This window comes from Haliotis cracherodii, unplaced genomic scaffold (assembly GCF_022045235.1).
Source record: "Haliotis cracherodii isolate W230 unplaced genomic scaffold, xgHalCrac1.p SCAF_9, whole genome shotgun sequence".
In the NCBI taxonomy this organism is placed as follows: Eukaryota; Metazoa; Mollusca; class Gastropoda; order Lepetellida; family Haliotidae; genus Haliotis; species Haliotis cracherodii.
In genome coordinates this window covers 29013795-29033525 of record NW_027266343.1, presented here as the reverse complement: position 1 = coordinate 29033525, position 19731 = coordinate 29013795, and the positions used below count along the sequence as shown (strand labels likewise).

The following is a 19731-nucleotide window of genomic DNA, read 5'->3' as shown; positions in this document are numbered from 1 at the left end:
ATTCTGCTGAAAAATCTATCATTTACTTTGGACAAAGGCAGTGTTGAATATAACCGCTTGCCCGGCAGTCCAAGACAGTCTATTTTGCTAAGGGATGGTCAGATTGAAAAGTTGCACGCCCGAGGGTCAGGAGTTAAAGTTTCTAAGTTGACAATCAACAAATCATTAAGCAGTACTATTCTAATGTTACTTTTTTGTAACATTTTATCTGGTCTGGTAACATTGCAATATTGCCAGATCGGTTGTCTGACTGAAATTTTGGGGAATTTTATATGCTGACAAAGGGACCTATCTTGCAATATTCAGTTTATTCTGCCAAGGAATATGCTCAAATGTGTCACCATTTTGTCTTGTTGATATGCCTTTCGTGTATATTAGAATATTGTAGAAAATGTATATACTGAACATATGATCACTATCATTTTCATCCACTGTTATTGAAAATAGTATATTCTGTATTTGTTTTATCATACAGAGCAAATGTAATAATGTAATCATTAAATGCTGAAGAAATTGTGCTGGTTTTTGTGTTATGCTTGCAACCTGTTGGAATCATTTTGGGAAGTCAGAAAACAACTGATGTTTTAAGGGAGAGTAAGTGAGTGAAGGTTGTTTTACTCAGCAATATTCCAACTACATGTATACACCTGGAAATTAATTCAGCACCACTCCTATTTTCATGAATGAGTGGCTACTGATTACCAGTCATCAATCATGAAGAAAACTAGGTTTGAATTGGAACAATGACATTAAATCTGAATTGTTGGCATTTTTAAAAAAAGGACAAGTCAGTAGATGCTTGAAACACAGTTCTCATCAATACTTGGTGTAACCACCCTGCACACGATTGACCTCTGCCAGATGCCTCCTCATTCCAGGAATCAGACGTTGCACTTGACATCAAGGTATTCTAGCCCACTCACATAAGTTTTGGACAGGTGTGTCTCCAACTTGCTGGCCTAAAATGTCCCACAAATGTTCTATTGGATTAAGGTCTGGACTGGCCAAGGATGTGTCTCAATGGCATTTTGATGTAAGTATTCCAGAACTGCACGTGATCTGTGAGGTCCAGCATTATCATCCATGAAGACCGGTCTCGAGGCCAACCCAGGGTTGTCAAGATCAGTGATAACTGTTGCCTCCAGGATGTCATGCTGATATCGAACACCCTGCATAGGGTCAACTTTACAATTGAAGGAATACTGTTGTCAAATGGACATTTTCTAACGATCCTCAATAATGCTGCATCTTCTGTCCTGGATGTCTTGCAAGGTTGACCTGAGAGTGGCCTGTCCTCAACCTCATTTGCTTTACGGTATTCCCCACAAGAAATTCCTGCATTTTTCATTCCAATAATCTGCCATCTTGTATAAATGCTTGCGGCTTGCCATGATAACGCTTTATAATGAGCATGCATGCATCCTGTGTTAAGAAGTGTGTATCTGTAATGTTCACAACTAAGACGGGTATGTGTTTTTTCAACATTTCATGGGTATTGTGCTTCACACGCAATGTGTGCAACATCAAGCGCATTAACAGTGGTATTGGGAATGGTATGGTATGGTGTGGGAAAAGGGCCATAATATCTGATATATGAATACAACTTACTCACTTTCAAAACTTTATATTTCCAGGTGTATATATGAGAGTTATGAAAATTATCAAGCCTTGATCACATAAACCAGTGATTGATATTAATATTCCAATATGGATACTGTGGCAGCCATGTTTAAAATTGGATCATAATTCTGTGAGCACATTTTAGAGACACAAGAACTTGGATGATCCGTTTAAAATTTCAGCTTTAATAAAGGTTTCAGACATGCTGACAATGATGAAAATCTAAATGTTTAGAACTGAAAAACTGGTGATTCTGAATGCTATATTTTCATTTGAATTTTCAGTTCAGGTAAGCTCTTACAGGATGGATTGAAAAACAAGGTTTTACAATAATAGCATAGAAATTTGTTTTATTTTTCAGGAACCATACACAATCAATGACGACAGAGTAAACAGACTAAACAAGCTAACAAAATGCAATTTGTGCTAAATAATGATACATCTTATTCATTAACATGAGTAATCAAAAGACTAAAAATCATTAACCTGCTGGTTTGGAGTTAGACATTTTCATAATTTATCATATTTATAGCCAGGGCAAAAATGGATATTGATGGATATAAAAGTCATGATTAATATATTTGTTCTAAAAAAATAACAAAAAAATGACAACAGAATAAAATACAAAAACAAAAACACTGAGATAATACCAGTAAATACCTACCTTGCCATACGAAATAATGTCTCACTTGCTAATTTTCAACATCCTGACCAGCCCGCTCCACAAAGTAACATGATCACAGTAACTAATGTTATATTTGGGATAACACTTTCTTAGTAAAGTACAGATTCTAGTACTTTTTGGGGTTGAGTCCCGTCCGTGCCAGGGTGAGGCACCTAATCGCCAGCACACAAAGTCAGCGACATGTCCGACAACTGGTACGGACTTTCATTTTGTGGAAGCCTCGGTGGCTGAGTGGGTTAGATCGCTGACTTTGTGTGCTGGCGATTAGGTGCCTCACCCTGGCAGGTGTGGGTTCGAATCCCGGACGGGACTCAACCCCAAAAAGTACTAGAATCTGTACTTTACTTAGAAAGTGTTATCCCAAATATAACATTAGTTACATTTGACCACTTTCTAAATGGCATTGTGTATTCATGATCACAGTGTTGGACAAACAGATGAACTTACTCAGACGCAACCTACCATAGTCACCTAAAAATGGTCTGGCCTGAAACATCTGCAGCGATAAGTCATTGTTTCATATGCTCTAAGTAAACATGGAAACAAGATCAGTACCCTCCTTCATTTTCATATATTCCAAAATTCCACGTTCCTTTTGGAAATATCTACATACAACATTGAACAGTTGATAAATGTCCAAGATAAGACCAATACTTCCTTGGCAGATGCTGCAAGAACACTGGTTGCAAGTACAGGGGAAACATCGGAAATAGTAGTCAAGTAAAAATTGTTGTGGAGCATTTGCAAACATCCAATGAGGTAACTGATTTCAGTTTCTGTATTTCAATACGAGTATGTCATATTGTTAACAAAGTATGTATGGATTGTTATAGACAGAAAAAATGATTTAAGAAAATTATTATTTCATATGGAAGCAAATGGTAAGCAGTGCTAAACTCTCCAGGTGTACATATCTGATAATGAGCACAGCACCCGTTTATTGTCCTACTTGTTTGTCATATTGTTTTGAAGGGGGACAATCTGGTGCCAACATCCCAGTCTAGACTTAGTAGCCAGTGCCCTGCATGACAACTGAAACACTGTCTATGAAACATCAAGTGACCATGAGATTAATGTGCATCATAACATTTATGTTAGCAGTGAAAGTGGGCATTGAAAGGACTTGAATCAAACTTGGACCAATTCTAAGCCTCATCCTCCTCTTGGCACAAGCTGTGAGCTGATCCCTATCATGGCAACAGTTAGTTTTAGGTCGGTCAGAGATTGAGCAAAAATAAATATCAACTGTTTAACATTCCAAAGTTTGGACATTTCTGCCAAAGAAAATGACAAAACATTATCTGCCAACAATAACATGCCTTTATGGTCAACTTCTTATGATTTCTAAAGCAGGACTAGACCCAACCTCAGTGAATTCTAACTAGTCCACAACTTGCTTAAGACTAGTGTTTTGTATTATTATTATTACTAGTTCTAACCACATTTCACTAGTCGGTGTCTCTGGAGATGTGTAGAGATCTTTGTTCGTACATGAATGGTAAGACAAAATTTGTCTGCACAATCAAAATGTGCACAATAGCAGACTGTATTTGATCATGTTTCCCCGATAAGCTGATGGAGATGGCTGTTCTGTCAAGGCAACCTCCAGATTGTCACTGAACTGAATAACAGCAGCCCCAACACATAGCCAACATTTATACAACCAACACTCGTACATCCTTATCCAGGGAATTGTACCACCATTTTATTTTGATAAATACCCTGAACTCTGATTCAAATGACCCAACCATTCAATCAAATGACATTCCTATGAGAGAGATGTTACGCTGGAAGTTATTGATTGACCAGAGAGAGAAGATGGTGCAGTAATGTCCAAACACATGAATGTCAGCACGTGGGTCAAGGGTACTTATCATAACACAATGGAAATATTTTACACTGGAAAATACAGAATGCCATACATAGGCAAAGTTAGTTCAGAAACATAACTGCTTCCGGCAGCCTGTAATGTTTTTGTCATGATGAGGGTCAGAATTTTGAATTGTCTTTTTGTGTGTCAAAGCCCAAATAAAATGTTTCCTTGTTGTTTTTACTGCAACAGAAGGGTCTGAGAACCCCAGACATATCTGTCTTATTTTCCTTTCTAAGTAGCTGGATATAAAGTAGGATATTATTTGTTTGGTGTTGATATGATTGCCAATTCCCATCATTGTGTTGTCTATAGTACTTAAATTATGCCTGTTTGGTCAGTCAATCACTAATTGGTGCCTCAATTCATGGAAATTATTAAACATAATTTGTCGTTATGAATGATTGGAACTGGAACATGTGTATGCCCTGTATGAAACTGAAACTCTACAAATTAACTCAATTCCCACTAAAATAAAAGTCTAACTGGTATGGACAGAGTGCTATAAATAATCAATTAATCCAATGTATGCTGACACATTTATAACAGAAAACTGACACTGAAAAACACAACAGACATATCTGTACAATTAAGTATGGTGAATTGTCTTAAATAGAAAACTGTACAAAGTTAATACAAATTCACTGAATATCCATGATTTGTAGAATACTATACACACAACAGAATTCTTGATTCCAATTTTCAAACAACCTTTTGACCATTTCTCACCATTACATCTCACCAACTATCCTATCAGTATTTTTAGGAAGATCTGAAGTGAGATATGAAAGGGAGATAATTGTATCTACAAAGTTGCCTCCCCTTGGTCAGTGGCACATTTAACTGTCACTGATGCCTATCAACAACTCTGGTAATGAGTACTACCAACTGTTGTTGGTTAACTATGGTAAATAAGGAATATTTGCTGTTAATGTAGTCAGCAAACACTACCTATTCTCTTTACATGCTAAAAGACATTTCTTTTTATATTTTCTGCAACTGCTTAACATACTTTGATCACCATCAAATACGACTTATGACCCAGATATTTATAAATTTGTGATTTATCCTTCAATAAATGCACACAGATGTTACAAATCCTTGTCTATATCTTACATGACTCCTGGGCTGTAGTGTTAACTCGGAGTGATGTTTTTGTTAACAGCTGCCTGTAGTTAGGAAACTATCCAAAATAAAGGGACTCAAAGTATCCTAGAACACCACACACAACCTGTATCAATCAGCCATTGGTCGTTCCTGTTCCTGGTCCCCACAACCATATCATGGATTTCACTGTGTGAGTGAGTGAGTATGGTTCTACGCCACTTTTAGCAATATTCCAGCAATATCACTGCATGGGACACCAGAAATGGACTTCACACATTGTAACCATGGGGGAGTCGAACCCGGGCCTGCGACGTGACGAGTGAACGCTTTAACCACGAGGCTACGCCACCCCACTTCGCTGACTGAAGCTGTCACTGGTTTGAGTCATTACAGATGTGTTCAAATTCAATGTGTGGACCTTCCAAAAATTATATTTATTGAGGGTATATATCAATCAGTGTTCAATATTTAAAAATCAAAAACTCTTTAACTGTACATTGTTAACCTCATTTAAAAGTTTCTGTTTTAAAAATGATCAATTTCACTTTTCCCCGTAAAAGCCAAATCCGCTCAAATGTACCAGTTGGTACCTGACATCTCATACAATGAACACTGGCCACATGCTAGGTATATACAGTTCATTGAAGGCATCAGACCATAGAGACTAAGGTCAAGTGCGAGTCTCTGATGTCAAAACTGTGACATCTGGGCTCTGTACTGCTCCGCTTTTACTATCCAACATCCACTGGTCCAAAATACACAGCTACGATACATAACAAACTACCAAAGTCTGATTCAGATATTGCACTGGCAGACACAAGCTCATGTAATGGACGCGTATACCCTTGTTCCCAAACCATTTACCTTTGAATACAGTCAAACCGTTTCATAAGAAGCATGAGTCCAAAAACAAGAAGAGGTGGAGCTATGTTAGCAACCAGTGGACGTCTGATAGTAAATGATTTAGCAGCTACAGTTTTTCCTGAAGTGCCATTATCAAACAGATTGATAATCAGCTCATCCCAAAGTCTTCACTGTATTTGACTTAACCTCTGTATATCACCAGAACATGTTTACTATTTTCAAACATACAGCTAACGTCTTACCCAAAATAGATAGTAAGTTGATCTGAGTTTTATTTGTGAATCAGTTCAATAGTGAAATCTGGAAATATTCACAGTGCAGTAGTGTTCGTATACAAAACAATAATATATTTGAGTTTTGCCAATCTCTGTCCCCATGTGATCCTGACATAAAATAGATATTAATATTCAGTGTCCAGAATAGACACTGCAAGGATTCTGTCTACATCTTTTAGTAATAGGATCTTATAAAACATAGACTCAGTGTACAACCATATTACACAATTATCAAGATTAGCATATGGGCATTTCATCTCAAAATGACAAAAATATTTCAATTGAATTTAATATCAGAATCTTAAAAAATTCAGAGATTCCTTAAACTAACTCAATCCTGTAGCCACCAAGGTTATCAAATAACACAGAATAGGGCTGTAATCAGACACTTGACGGCAGTGCACCAAACACTGTATCCACAATGTATGTACTATGAAGAAGATGGAGTCAAATTTTAAACATGAAATTCAACTTCATGCAAAGCCCTTCAACGACACTTTGTAAATGTTTCTTTGCCTATAGAGCGTAGACATATATAGTCTATCGTCAATGGATACACTCCATTATGATGTGACGTGTATCATGGAGAAATGTTTAATAATGAGTCACTACTGTCCTATGAGTACTTCCTGGTTTGTACACACTGTGTCAGTATGCTCCACCATCCAGCATATACATATGGCTGCTCTGCAATGCAGTTGCTATTTTTACCAACGAATCAAACCACAGCTTGGTTCCAGCACAAGGGACACCAGCGATGACTAATGAGCGTATAGATTACATCTGCAATATTTCTCCAGCAGCATGTGTCACAGTCTTACATCCTCAACACACTGCTTCAGTGTCCGGCAATATATGGTTGGTTTGCACAAAGTTCCTGCACAGAGAAGGGCACAATGGACTTCCGTAAGTTATACAGGGACTCAGTGACACTGCCATTGACCGCATGTGTTCACGGGTGATGGAGGAACATAGTGTGTGCAAACCAGGGAAATCCCCCGAGGGACAAACAATTTAACTTTCATGGAGGGGTCCTTTGAGTCATTTTTGTTTTTCATTTCATCAATACATGCAACTTGTTATTAACTGATAATATGTGACAGAAACATTTAATAAATTCTTTGTTAGTTAAAGTGGATCAAAATGACTATTCTTTTCATTTTGTATTAAGAATAGCAAGTTGGTAATTTAAAGTTAATAAAATATAAATTTTTCAAAATAATCCTAGATGTTTAAGTTTTACTGTCAATCTTTCCGTTTTGTCAGGACTTGGTACTGTAACAGACACTGCAACAATGGACATTTCAGTGAATTGTTACAGTCCTAATACACAATGGATCATGATTCTGTGAGTTCTAACTCCGAAGTGCCTCCAGCCTCGCTTTCATTTCATCCATTTCCTCTTCATCCTCCTCATCATCATGAGATGCAGATGGCCCGCCTGTTGCCCCCTCCAACTCCCCTGTCGGCAGAGAGTCATTGACAGCTGCTGGTGCCTTCCCGATCACACCTAGGAAGGAACAGGATCGTGAATAAAGAGTGTGTTACGCATGGTCAGTTATTTCATGCTGCTGTGAAGAAGCTACCTTGAGAAGGAAGGTCAGCTGAGGTACATCAGTCAATGCAGATAGGGTACAGTACTAAAGCTTAGCGAGCTGAGAACCTCCTCTGTTCAGGATGATGTGGATCTTTGTACTAACTCTTAATATATGAAACCATTTTTGCTCTGATCTCAGCTTACCTGCGGTGATCTCAAAAAGGACCTTATCGACCTCCTCATCGGCCTCATCATCAAGGTCCTCATCATCAGCCATCTCCATTGCATCTTCCATCATTTCCTCCATGATCCCAGCCTACAACAGGAGGACCGACATTAGTGATATACAGCCTACAACAGGAGGACCGACATTAGTGATATACAGCCTACAACAGGAGGACCGACGTTAGTGATATACAGACTACAACAGGACCTCCGACATTAGTGGTATACAGCCTACAACAGGAGCTCCGACATTAGTGGTATACAGCCTACAACAGGAGCTCCGACATTAGTGGTATACAGCCTACAACAGGACCTCCGACATTAGTGGTATACAGCCTACAACAGGACCTCCAATATTAGTGGTATACAGCCTACAACAGGACCTCCAATATTAGTGGTATACAGCCTACAACAGGAGCTCCGACATTAGTGGTATACAGCCTACAACAGGACCTCCAATATTAGTGGTATACAGCCTACAACAGGAGCTCCGACATTAGTGATATACAGCCTACAACAGGACCTCTGACATTAGTGATATACAGCCTACAACAGGACCTCTGACATTAGTGGTATACAGACTACAACAGGAGCACCGACATTAGTGATATACAGCCTACAACAGGACCTCTGACATTAGTGGTATACAGACTACAACAGGAGCACCGACATTAGTGATATACAGCCTACAACAGGACCTCCGACATTAGTGGTATACAGCCTACAACAGGAGCACCGACATTAGTGATATACAGACTACAACAGGACCTCCGACATTAGTGGTATACAGCCTACAACAGGACCTCCAACATAAGGGATATACAGCCTACAACAGGACCTCCGACATTAGTGATATACAGCCTACAACAGGAGCTCCGACATTAGTGGTATACAGCCTACAACAGGACCTCTGACATTAGTGGTATACAGTCTACAACAGGACCTCCAATATAAGTGGTATACAGCCTACAACAGAAGCTCCGACATTAGTGATATACAGCCTACAACAGGACCTCTGACATTAGTGATATACAGCCTACAACAGGACCTCCGACATTAGTGATATACAGCCTACAACAGGACCTCTGACATTAGTGGTATACAGCCTACAACAGGACCTCTGACATTAGTGGTATACAGCCTACAACAGGACCTCTGACATTAGTGATATACAGCCTACAACAGGAGCACCGACATTAGTGGTATACAGCCTACAACAGGACCTCCGACATTAGTGATATGCAGCCTACAACAGGACCTCTGACATTAGTGATATACACCCTACAACAGGACCTCCGACATTAGTGGTATACAGCCTACAACAGGACCTCTGACATTAGTGATATGCAGCCTACAACAGAAGCTCCGACATTAGTGATATGCAGCCTACAACAGGACCTCTGACATTAGTGGTATACACCCTACAACAGGACCTCTGACATTATTGATATACAGTCTACAACAGGACCTCTGACATTAGTGATATACAGCCTACAACAGGACCTCCGACATTAGTGATATGCAGCCTACAACAGGACCTCTGACATTAGTGGTATACAGCCTACAACAGGACCTCCAATATTAGTGGTATACAGCCTACAACAGAAGCTCCGACATTAGTGATATACAGCCTACAACAGGACCTCTGACATTAGTGATATACAGCCTACAACAGGACCTCCGACATTAGTGATATACAGCCTACAACAGGACCTCTGACATTAGTGATATACAGCCTACAACAGGACCTCCGACATTAGTGATATGCAGCCTACAACAGGACCTCTGACATTAGTGGTATACAGCCTACAACAGGACCTCCAATATTAGTGGTATACAGCCTACAACAGAAGCTCCGACATTAGTGATATACAGCCTACAACAGGACCTCTGACATTAGTGATATACAGCCTACAACAGGACCTCCGACATTAGTGATATACAGCCTACAACAGGACCTCTGACATTAGTGGTATACAGCCTACAACAGGAGCTCTGACATTAGTGATATACAGCCTACAACAGGACCTCTGACATTAGTGATATACAGCCTACAACAGGACCTCTGACATTAGTGGTATACAGCCTACAACAGGACCTCTGACATTAGTGGTATACAGCCTACAACAGGACCTCTGACATTAGTGGTATACAGCCTACAACAGAAGCTCCGACATTAGTGATATACAGCCTACAACAGGACCTCTGACATTAGTGATATACAGCCTACAACAGGAGCACCGACATTAGTGGTATACAGCCTACAACAGGACCTCCGACATTAGTGATATGCAGCCTACAACAGGACCTCTGACATTAGTGATATACACCCTACAACAGGACCTCCGACATTAGTGGTATACAGCCTACAACAGGACCTCTGACATTAGTGATATGCAGCCTACAACAGAAGCTCCGACATTAGTGATATGCAGCCTACAACAGGACCTCTGACATTAGTGGTATACACCCTACAACAGGACCTCTGACATTATTGATATACAGTCTACAACAGGACCTCTGACATTAGTGATATACAGCCTACAACAGGACCTCCGACATTAGTGATATGCAGCCTACAACAGGACCTCTGACATTAGTGGTATACAGCCTACAACAGGACCTCTGACATTAGTGATATACAGCCTACAACAGGACCTCTGACATTAGTGATATACAGCCTACAACAGGACCTCTGACATTAGTGGTATACAGCCTACAACAGGACCTCTGACATTAGTGATATACAGCCTACAACAGGACCTCCGACATTAGTGGTATACAGCCTACAACAGGAGCTCCGACATTAGTGGTATACAGCCTACAACAGGAGCTCCGACATTAGTGATATACAGCCTACAACAGGAGCTCTGACATTAGTGATATGCAGCCTACAACAGGAGCTCCAATATTAGTGGTATACAGCCTACATCAGGAGCAACATATTAGTGATATACAGCCTACAACAGGAACGCGATATTAGTGATATGCAGCCTACAACAGGAGCACCGATATTAGTGATATACAGCCTACAACAGGAGCTCCAATATTAGTGGTATACAGCCTACATCAGGAGCACCGATATTAGTGATATACAGCCTACAACAGGAACGCGATATTAGTGATATACAGCCTACAACAGGAGCACCGTTATTAGTGATATACAGCCTACAACAGGAGCTGTGACATTAGTGGTATACAGCCTACAACAGGAGGACCAACATTAGTGATATACAGCCTACAAAAGGAGGTCTGACATTAGTGATATACAGCCTACAACAGGAGCTCCGACATTAGTGATATACAGCCTACAACAGGAGCTCCGACATTAGTGGTATACAGCCTACAACAGGACGACCGACATTAGTGGTATACAGCCTACAACAGGAGCACCGACATTAGTGATATACACCCTACAAAAGGAGGTCTGACATTAGTGATATACAGCCTACAACAGGAGCTCCGACATTAGTGGTATACAGCCTACAACAGGACCTCCGACATTAGTGATATACAGCCTACAAAAGTAGGTCTGACATTAGTGATATACAGCCTACAACAGGACCTCTGACATTAGTGATATACAGCCTACAACAGGAGCTCCGACATTAGTGATATACAGCCTACAACAGGACCTCTGACATTAGTGATATACAGTCTACAACAGTACCTCTGACATTAGTGATATACAGTCTACAACAGTACCTCTGACATTAGTGATATACAGCCTACAACAGGACCTCTGACATTAGTGATATACAGCCTACAACAGGACCTCTGACATTAGTGATATACAGCCTACAACAGGACCTCTGACATTAGTGGTATACAGCCTACAACAGGAGCACCGATATTAGTGATATACAGCCTACAACAGGACCTCCGACATTAGTGGTATACAGCCTACAACAGGACCTCTGACATTAGTGATATACACCCTACAACAGGAGCTCCGACATTAGTGATATACAGCCTACAACAGGTAGGCTCTTAGTCCATTCTGAGCAGTCATAAGGCATAAGGATTACCATTTAGTCTATTGTTAGCCTACTCTGCCCAGAGCAATATTCTAGTTCTGGATTGGTCATCTCCCAAATCGTCAAACTTGATGGCCACCTGATTCTAGTTGGGGCTTGTGACATCCTTACCTTCATCATCTCCTTGGACATATCTCTCATTGTCGCCTGAATCTCGGGCACCTTCACCAGCGCCTGCATGGACGTCATCACCTGGGTGCTCTTCTCCAGTGCTCCTGCCAGTCGCAGCGAGGCTGGTGACAAAAGCATCTACCGTCAACCATCTCGTCAACATATTGTCAACCATTTAAGTGAGTGAGTGAGTGAGTGAGTGAGTGAGTGAGTGAGTGAGTATAGTTTTACGCCGCTTTTAGCAATATTCCAGCAATATCACGACTGGGGACACCAGAAATGGGCTTCACACATTGTACCCATGTCGGGAATCGAACCCGGGTCTTCGGCGTGACGAGCGAACGCTTTAACCACTAGGCTACCCGACCGCCCCTCAACCATTTAAGTACATCAAAACCTATGCTCTTTACCAGCATGTGAGGCAGAGTGAGTTGGGTTTGAACAGTATTCCGGTTATGTCCCGGTGTGTCAGCTTAATGTGGGACACAAGCCCAGAGTAATGTAGGTCTCAAATGTTTACCACTTTGGTGAAACCCATGAGCACGGGAAAGGTGCTGACAAACCTAGAAACATACATGTGAGGCAAACTGTGATTCAAACCCACAATCATAGGCTCCTGGTCTGCGCAAGGAACACAACTCTACAGAGAGAACTGAAACATCTTATACAACTAGGCCACATCCAGCATGTTCAGGTCCAGGGTACCCGAAAATGACAGAGCAGCTGGCAACACAAGCTGATACTAACATTACCATTAACTATCTTGTCAACCATTTAAATACATCATCACTAGTGTTCTAATCCAGGGCCCCTGGAAATCACAAGGCTTGAAACAATAGCAAATACGAACATTACCATCAACCATCTTGGGAACCACTAAATTCAGATTACATCAACACCATGGCCAATAGTTTACTTGTATTCATGATAGGTATAATTTAGATATTACTTAAAGCAAAACAATTTTTTTTCATCCACATTGAAACATTCAAAAACTAAATTTTACCTTAATTCCTATCTTGATACATAATGCTAAATCTGATTGCATAATACTCTGAGAATGAGTCTGAACTAACAAATCAGGTTAGACACAAACTGGTCGATAGCATAACCTATTCTCAGCTTGGCGGCATGGAACATGGGACAATTTTAATCACACAAAGTGTAAATAAGTAAGGCGATATGTATTGTGACTGAACATGCTGACGATACAAAGGTTTCACCCTATCCCGAAACACTACAAGTTCTGTGTACTCACCAAGCTGGTTCTTCATGCTCATTTGGATAGAGCTGATGTGAGCTTTGGACGTATATAGTTTGTTGACAACCTTCCTGGCCTTCATGATCTCCTTGGCGAGGATCCTGCAGGATTCCGTTTCTCCTCGCTTAGCCGATGCCTTCAGCAGCTTCTTCGTCTTCTCCTCTTCCCTCTGTATGGCTGAAACCAGGGAGGCAGCAACAGAGTTAATGCATAGTCAGGCCTACAACAAAGATGACGTGGTTCCGACAGCACAGCTGACACAGGATTTAAATGGGTCTATCTAGTTTTTCAAATCCAAAGCCCTCTACTGTTTTTGGGTCTGAACACGTTGGGCCCAGGCTGGTGTCCTGTGTCCAATCTCAATAAATCAGATGTTCACTTACAATCTCAATAAATCAGATGTTTACTCCAATATGATACCTGTCTGCATGAAGATTTAAGGACACCTCCATAGAAGGTGGGTTGGTCCACACTGCCTGGGTTCTAGTCCAGACCAAATGCATGGCTCAAAATGAACAACGTAAGTTTGCTTGTCCCAGACTTGTAAAACTAAGGAAGAACTAGTGACATTTCCTTGTGGGCCTCCACTTCTATAAATAACATACCTTTTATTTGCCTCTCAAGGTTGTAACCTTCCTTTCTCATTTTGTGCGTCCATTCTTGGACCTGGAAACGAAAAACAATCATATAATGGCCAAGAACAGGTAACCCAGGTTCCCAAATATAGCATTCATGTTGCCACTCTAACTTCATACATGCTATAGGCATCATAAGCATGATAAGGCCTCAGTACTTGGATCAAGACAGTACATCTCTAACTTGGGGCCATGCAAGAAGCCAAGCTATTACCCATTAAGCACACGAGTGAAACAATTAATCCAGTGTTGCAGATATCCTTACTTAGTGCCAGTAGAAATTATTTTTCCATAAAACAAAGTTTACAATTTGCTTCCAATATTTGGGTGAATTTTTCCCGGTGTCTTTTTCATATACTTTACAGCACTGAATAATTACAGTAGTATTTTACTATTTCTCTAATATTTATAATATTCCCTAGTAATGAAACAAGTAAGACACATCATGATCACCAGCACACAATAACAAGTGGCGATAACTGGTCCTCGGACACAGCTGGTCGACAGCCATTGCATTTAATGGTACAACAACAGTGTGAGTATTTAGGGTATACCCAACACAGCCTTTTCAGCTTGCGTACCCAAATATCTTTACACATTTCTATCAAGCTCATTTACTGATTGAATGCAGGCATCACCTATTTAAGAAGTCTACTGCAGTGAATAATGTACAAAAGGGGTACCTTTCACTCACTGTAATTGAGATATGTATCGCTATTTAGAGCACTACTCATTTGGCTTTAAAATCCCCAATAAACTGGATCCAAGGGAGTAAACATAGGATCACATACCCAGTGTGAATGATAACCTGCAAGTGAATATGTTCCAGGGCTAAAAAGATTATCCAGAGCCCTGTAGACAATATATATATACTGAACAACAAAAGTTCCTGTGACATTGAATAAGATTTAATGCAAAGGTCTGTTTTTTACCAAATATGAAACAATTTCAGTTTGCAACAGATAAAAGACTCCTGTAAGTGTTCAAATGATTTAATTTGCCATACTGACTTCAGAAAATGTGTGTGTTCATAAAAAACATGAACATGCCAAAATGTCAATTTACAAATCAATAGCGTGTGTGTCCACCTCTGGTCGCGATGCAAGCAACAAATCTTCGTCTCATGGAATGGATCAAAGTCCTGTAGGATATCTGTCCATATCTGCTGGAGCACGTTTGGAAATTCCTGGAGTGTCTGTGAAACATGTGGTTGACGTCGAAGGCACCGATCCATCTCATCCCACATGTGCTCGATTGGTGAGAGATCAGGGGAGTGAGCCAGCCAGGTGATTACATTCACGTTGTTTTGTTGAAGAGAATCCTGAACTAGTAGAGCAATATGAGGCAGACATTGTCATGTTGAAAGGTAATGCCAGGGCCATGACGACGCAGAAACGGTAGTCGTGGTAGCGCTGTCCATTGAAATTTCCCTCTACCGCTATCAAACCGGTCCTCTGTCTTGCTGTAATCCCACCTCATACCATAACGCTGCCGCCCTGCCGCCCCCGAAACGATCTTCTTCCATGACACAATGATTGACATAACATTCACCTCGACGTTGGTAGACTCGAATCCGTTCATCGCTGTGGCTGAGGTGAAAACGAGACTCGTCAGTGAATAGAATTTGTCCCCACTGCATGGCCGTCCAGCGTAGAGGCTGTCTGCACCACTGTAGACGTGCTTGATGGTGGTTTCCTATCATGATGGGGCGTCTGACGACAATCCTGGCACATCTGAGGCGACGACGTTTGTGAAGATATTCGTCGAAGGCCAGGAATGCTTCTTGCAGTCACTGTTGCTGGCTGGAATCGATTTTGTAGGTGTGTTGTTCGAATCCAGTTGTCTTGTCGATTATTGGTTAAGCGTGGCCTGCCACTCCGAGAATGGTCTCTGACTGCAATCGTCTGTAGCCAACGTTGCCATAAACACCAAATGGTGTTTCTGTGGACGTTAAATTGTCTTGCAACATCAAGTTGACTCGATCCTATTTAATGCATACCAATGGCTCGCAGACGCTCATTTTCGGACAGGCGTGGCATTTCGTAATGTTGAATAATTGCGTAATTTTGTTGTTTTTCTGAGTGGTTGTTGTCAGCACGATGCTAAACAATGCATATGGAATCCCGTTAACGCCCATGTTTTTATACCCATTCTTGGGTAGTGAAATGCATCTGGCTTGCATAAAAGTCAACTTTTGCATGGAATACATGCGTTTCTGTAGCAGTTGCGTTTTTGTGACTTGATTCCATACATCTACTACAATACTGAAAACCAAACTTGAATTTTTTTAAAAATACACTAAAATATTGGTGTGACAGGAACTTTCCTCGCTGAGTATATATATATATATATATATATCACAGTATCCCATAACTCTTTTTTTTTAGAATAGAACATCTGCATGTCAATGACTTAATTAATGTGTAGTCCCGGAATGTTGACAATATTCACCAGGCAGTTACAAGCAGCTATTAGTTGGACTCTTGAAGTTCATTTCAGTGCTCCACTGGCATGTATGATCACTGTTTCATGTTTATGATCCTGAGACTATAAATAACATTTTCAAAACCATTTCCTTGAATGTGAGTAGGGCAGTACTTCTAATACCATGATTATATAGCACACCATTTTTTATTTAAATTAGCACTGCATTGAGGATCAAACTCTTAAAGGCAGCTTGACCTGAGCTCAGCTAATTACATTATTGAATTAGCCAACACATTACCACAGGTGTTATGACGAATAATTAGTGCTTGTTTACCTAGTGATCAGCACCTGGGGGTTTACGGAGTGTTTACAGAATGTTTGGTCAGTTTTTCTCGCTAAACTCGAAACTTGACAAAAACAATTATGGATGTACCTCCAATGACATTGGACTAAAATGTTACCCTAACTCACATCTAACCCTAAGGATGATAAGGGGGTGTTTGATAGGAAAGGGGTACCTAACCCTAACATTCATTATGAGATGCTTGATCGGAAAATGTACCAAGGGTAAGAATGGAGCTGGAGTAACCTACCCTAGCCCCAAGGATCTAAGAGGTAATCTGCAGTCTTGCCATTGACAACACTTAGTTGACAATAGTGAGTGTTTCTCTAGATAAACTAGACAATCTAGTCACATGGCTGACTCAGGAGTCACGCGAATTCATATGAAGCTGGATCTATGTTTATACAAATTATTCTGGTATTTCTGAAATGTATCGCAATGTCTCGGCCAACATACAGTCCCACAAAAGAGACACGTGTTAGATTTAAAGTATAAACACACACTCGTGCGTAAGACTACCTGTTCCATAAATCAATCAAAGACACCTGTCGCAAATAGAAGTATGAATCATATCGTATTTGGCTTGAAGTTTTACACTGACAGATCAAATTATCTTCAGGGAAATGCTTGCTGTTATCCTGATAACAGTTTCCTGGTTTGTGAATCGTGTACTTACCAACTCTTTGGGTGGCTTTTCGTGACCCTTTCCAAATAAACCCATTGCTGTTTATCAAGAAATAATCAACACTTTTACTATAATGTCATGGTAAAATTTCAGAGATTGCTAAATCGGAACTCATCCAAAACTTCCGCATTGACATGCGTAATCACTACTTCCTGAATAAACAAAAAGGGAAATAACTCCTGACTGTCAAAGACGATGAGCGGTGAAGTTTTAGATGGTTGCACTTATAAGCGACGTGCATGTTCATGTGTGTGGTCTTTGACATGGATACCTCACTCAGAGATTCAGACACAGTATACGGATCAGTCACCAGTACGTCCTTTGTTTTATCCCCTCAATAAAGAGAGATGCACTCGATACTGATACAAGACGGCACCCCCTGACGGCTTTCGGCTAAATACTTCTGTTCAAAATAGTGTTTGGGATTTATTTTCACGACACCCGTGACTTTTAAAGAGAAAACCGATAAAGCCATTCTAGGACATTTCACGATTTTACCAATTCAGGATAGGCACTCTTCGATATTGCTATTCTTGGAAAAATATTTTCAGGACATTTCAGTCAATATCCCAGAATTTAGGCCGATCTGAAACTCTGCGACACGTACTTCTCCAGTCTGGGATGTAGCCAATATAGGTAACTCGGAGGCTGCCTTGTCCCCGTTTGGTACGCAGGGTTCGGGGGCTATGTTAGAGTACAGTGTAAAACGCAGAACGCCAATAAAATCCTTTTTGGTACACATATTTGACATTTAATAAATAATGGTTTGCGAAAACCATGCCTTTATATTTTACCATATATTTTTCAGTAGTTTTACTTCAGGTAGCACCCTTCTATAACCTGGGAACGTGTTCTTAGGTTTACGTCTATCGAATTAGCCAACACTTGACCACTGTTGTTATGACAAATAATTAGTTATTAGCCGAAAGCCGTCAGAAAACGGCTTTTACAGTCACTGGTATACAAAGTATTTTGAATGGACGAAATGACCCAACCTTGATTTGAGGGGTCTCTGTAGAAGTGCAAACAAGAGATGAACTGTCGCCTGTTAACAATAAAGATTTGACCCATTTGACAACATCTGAGTTAAAACAAACACACCCATGTTATAAAGCTTTTGCATGAGTAAGTGAGGCTGTATGATATTGAAAGCAGATGGAAAATCGAGGAACAATATTCTTACATACGATTTACGAGTACCATTAGATGGGGCTATATAACTTTATAGTTTTTGTGAAGCATCATCGACACATTTGTTGGGCCTTTTCTCTATATGCAAGTTGCAAAGGATATACTGAACTTAATAACAATAACAAATAATAACAATAATGTTCAAGGGATTATTGAAGGCGATAGTCATTGGCTCCTAGTCATTGAGTACAGTTGGTTTTTTGTTTTTGGAAACAGGTACTATGTTAGAATGTTTTCCATACTAGAGGAACGTGAAGGAAATCTTTTGAACTATGCCGCACAACTGCTCACTGCATTCTTTTAATACTGTGTCATGATATATATTTGATATTTGGCGTGGGGGTGGCTATGTTGAAACACACAACTTTTATCTGTAAGATATCCGTGTTCGACCCTTCAGGTAAGCTCGTCTAGTACAGTACTAAGCAGTCAATATGGGCATTGCTTCGTTTGATATGCATCCACTGTGAGCAAGTCACTTATTTTTGAACGAGGCGACAACTCAACATTAGACTTGAAACATGGCCGTGATCCAGGGCCCCGTTCCACAATCGATCGTAGCGCTAATAGGATGATCGTAACTCGCATACTTTAACATAGGCTTACGATAGTCGTAATGCTGAGATGGCTTTGTGGAACAGGACCCTGTTTAGCCATACATCCGCGTGGAGCAGGAAGGGAACCAGTCAAGTTGTTCACGTCACGTGGTGCTATGACAGTCTCGCGAGATATATGACGTCGCCTTGACGACAGTTTCACTGTTGATACCGCCATTGATGTGCTGTAACAATACTATCATATTGCTGCTTGTTTCCTGCTGGTTGCTTCGTATTTAGCTAATCTCCGCTTGTGAAAACC

The 19731-nt window shown here is 40.5% G+C and overlaps 1 protein-coding gene across 1 annotated transcript; it reads right to left on the bottom strand.

Annotated features, from left to right (window-relative positions):
• Window positions 1–2654: 2654 nt before the first annotated feature.
• Window positions 2655–17822, bottom strand: LOC139452198 (charged multivesicular body protein 3-like). The gene is made up of 6 exons (XM_071233579.1): window positions 17674–17822; window positions 14198–14258; window positions 13590–13769; window positions 12332–12453; window positions 8163–8274; window positions 2655–7931 (listed from the first exon to the last, which is right to left on the bottom strand). Exons 1-6 carry the CDS (start codon window positions 17716–17718, stop codon window positions 7777–7779), a joined length of 675 nt encoding a protein of 224 aa, XP_071089680.1. The 5' UTR covers window positions 17719–17822; the 3' UTR covers window positions 2655–7776.
• Window positions 17823–19731: the final 1909 nt, after the last annotated feature.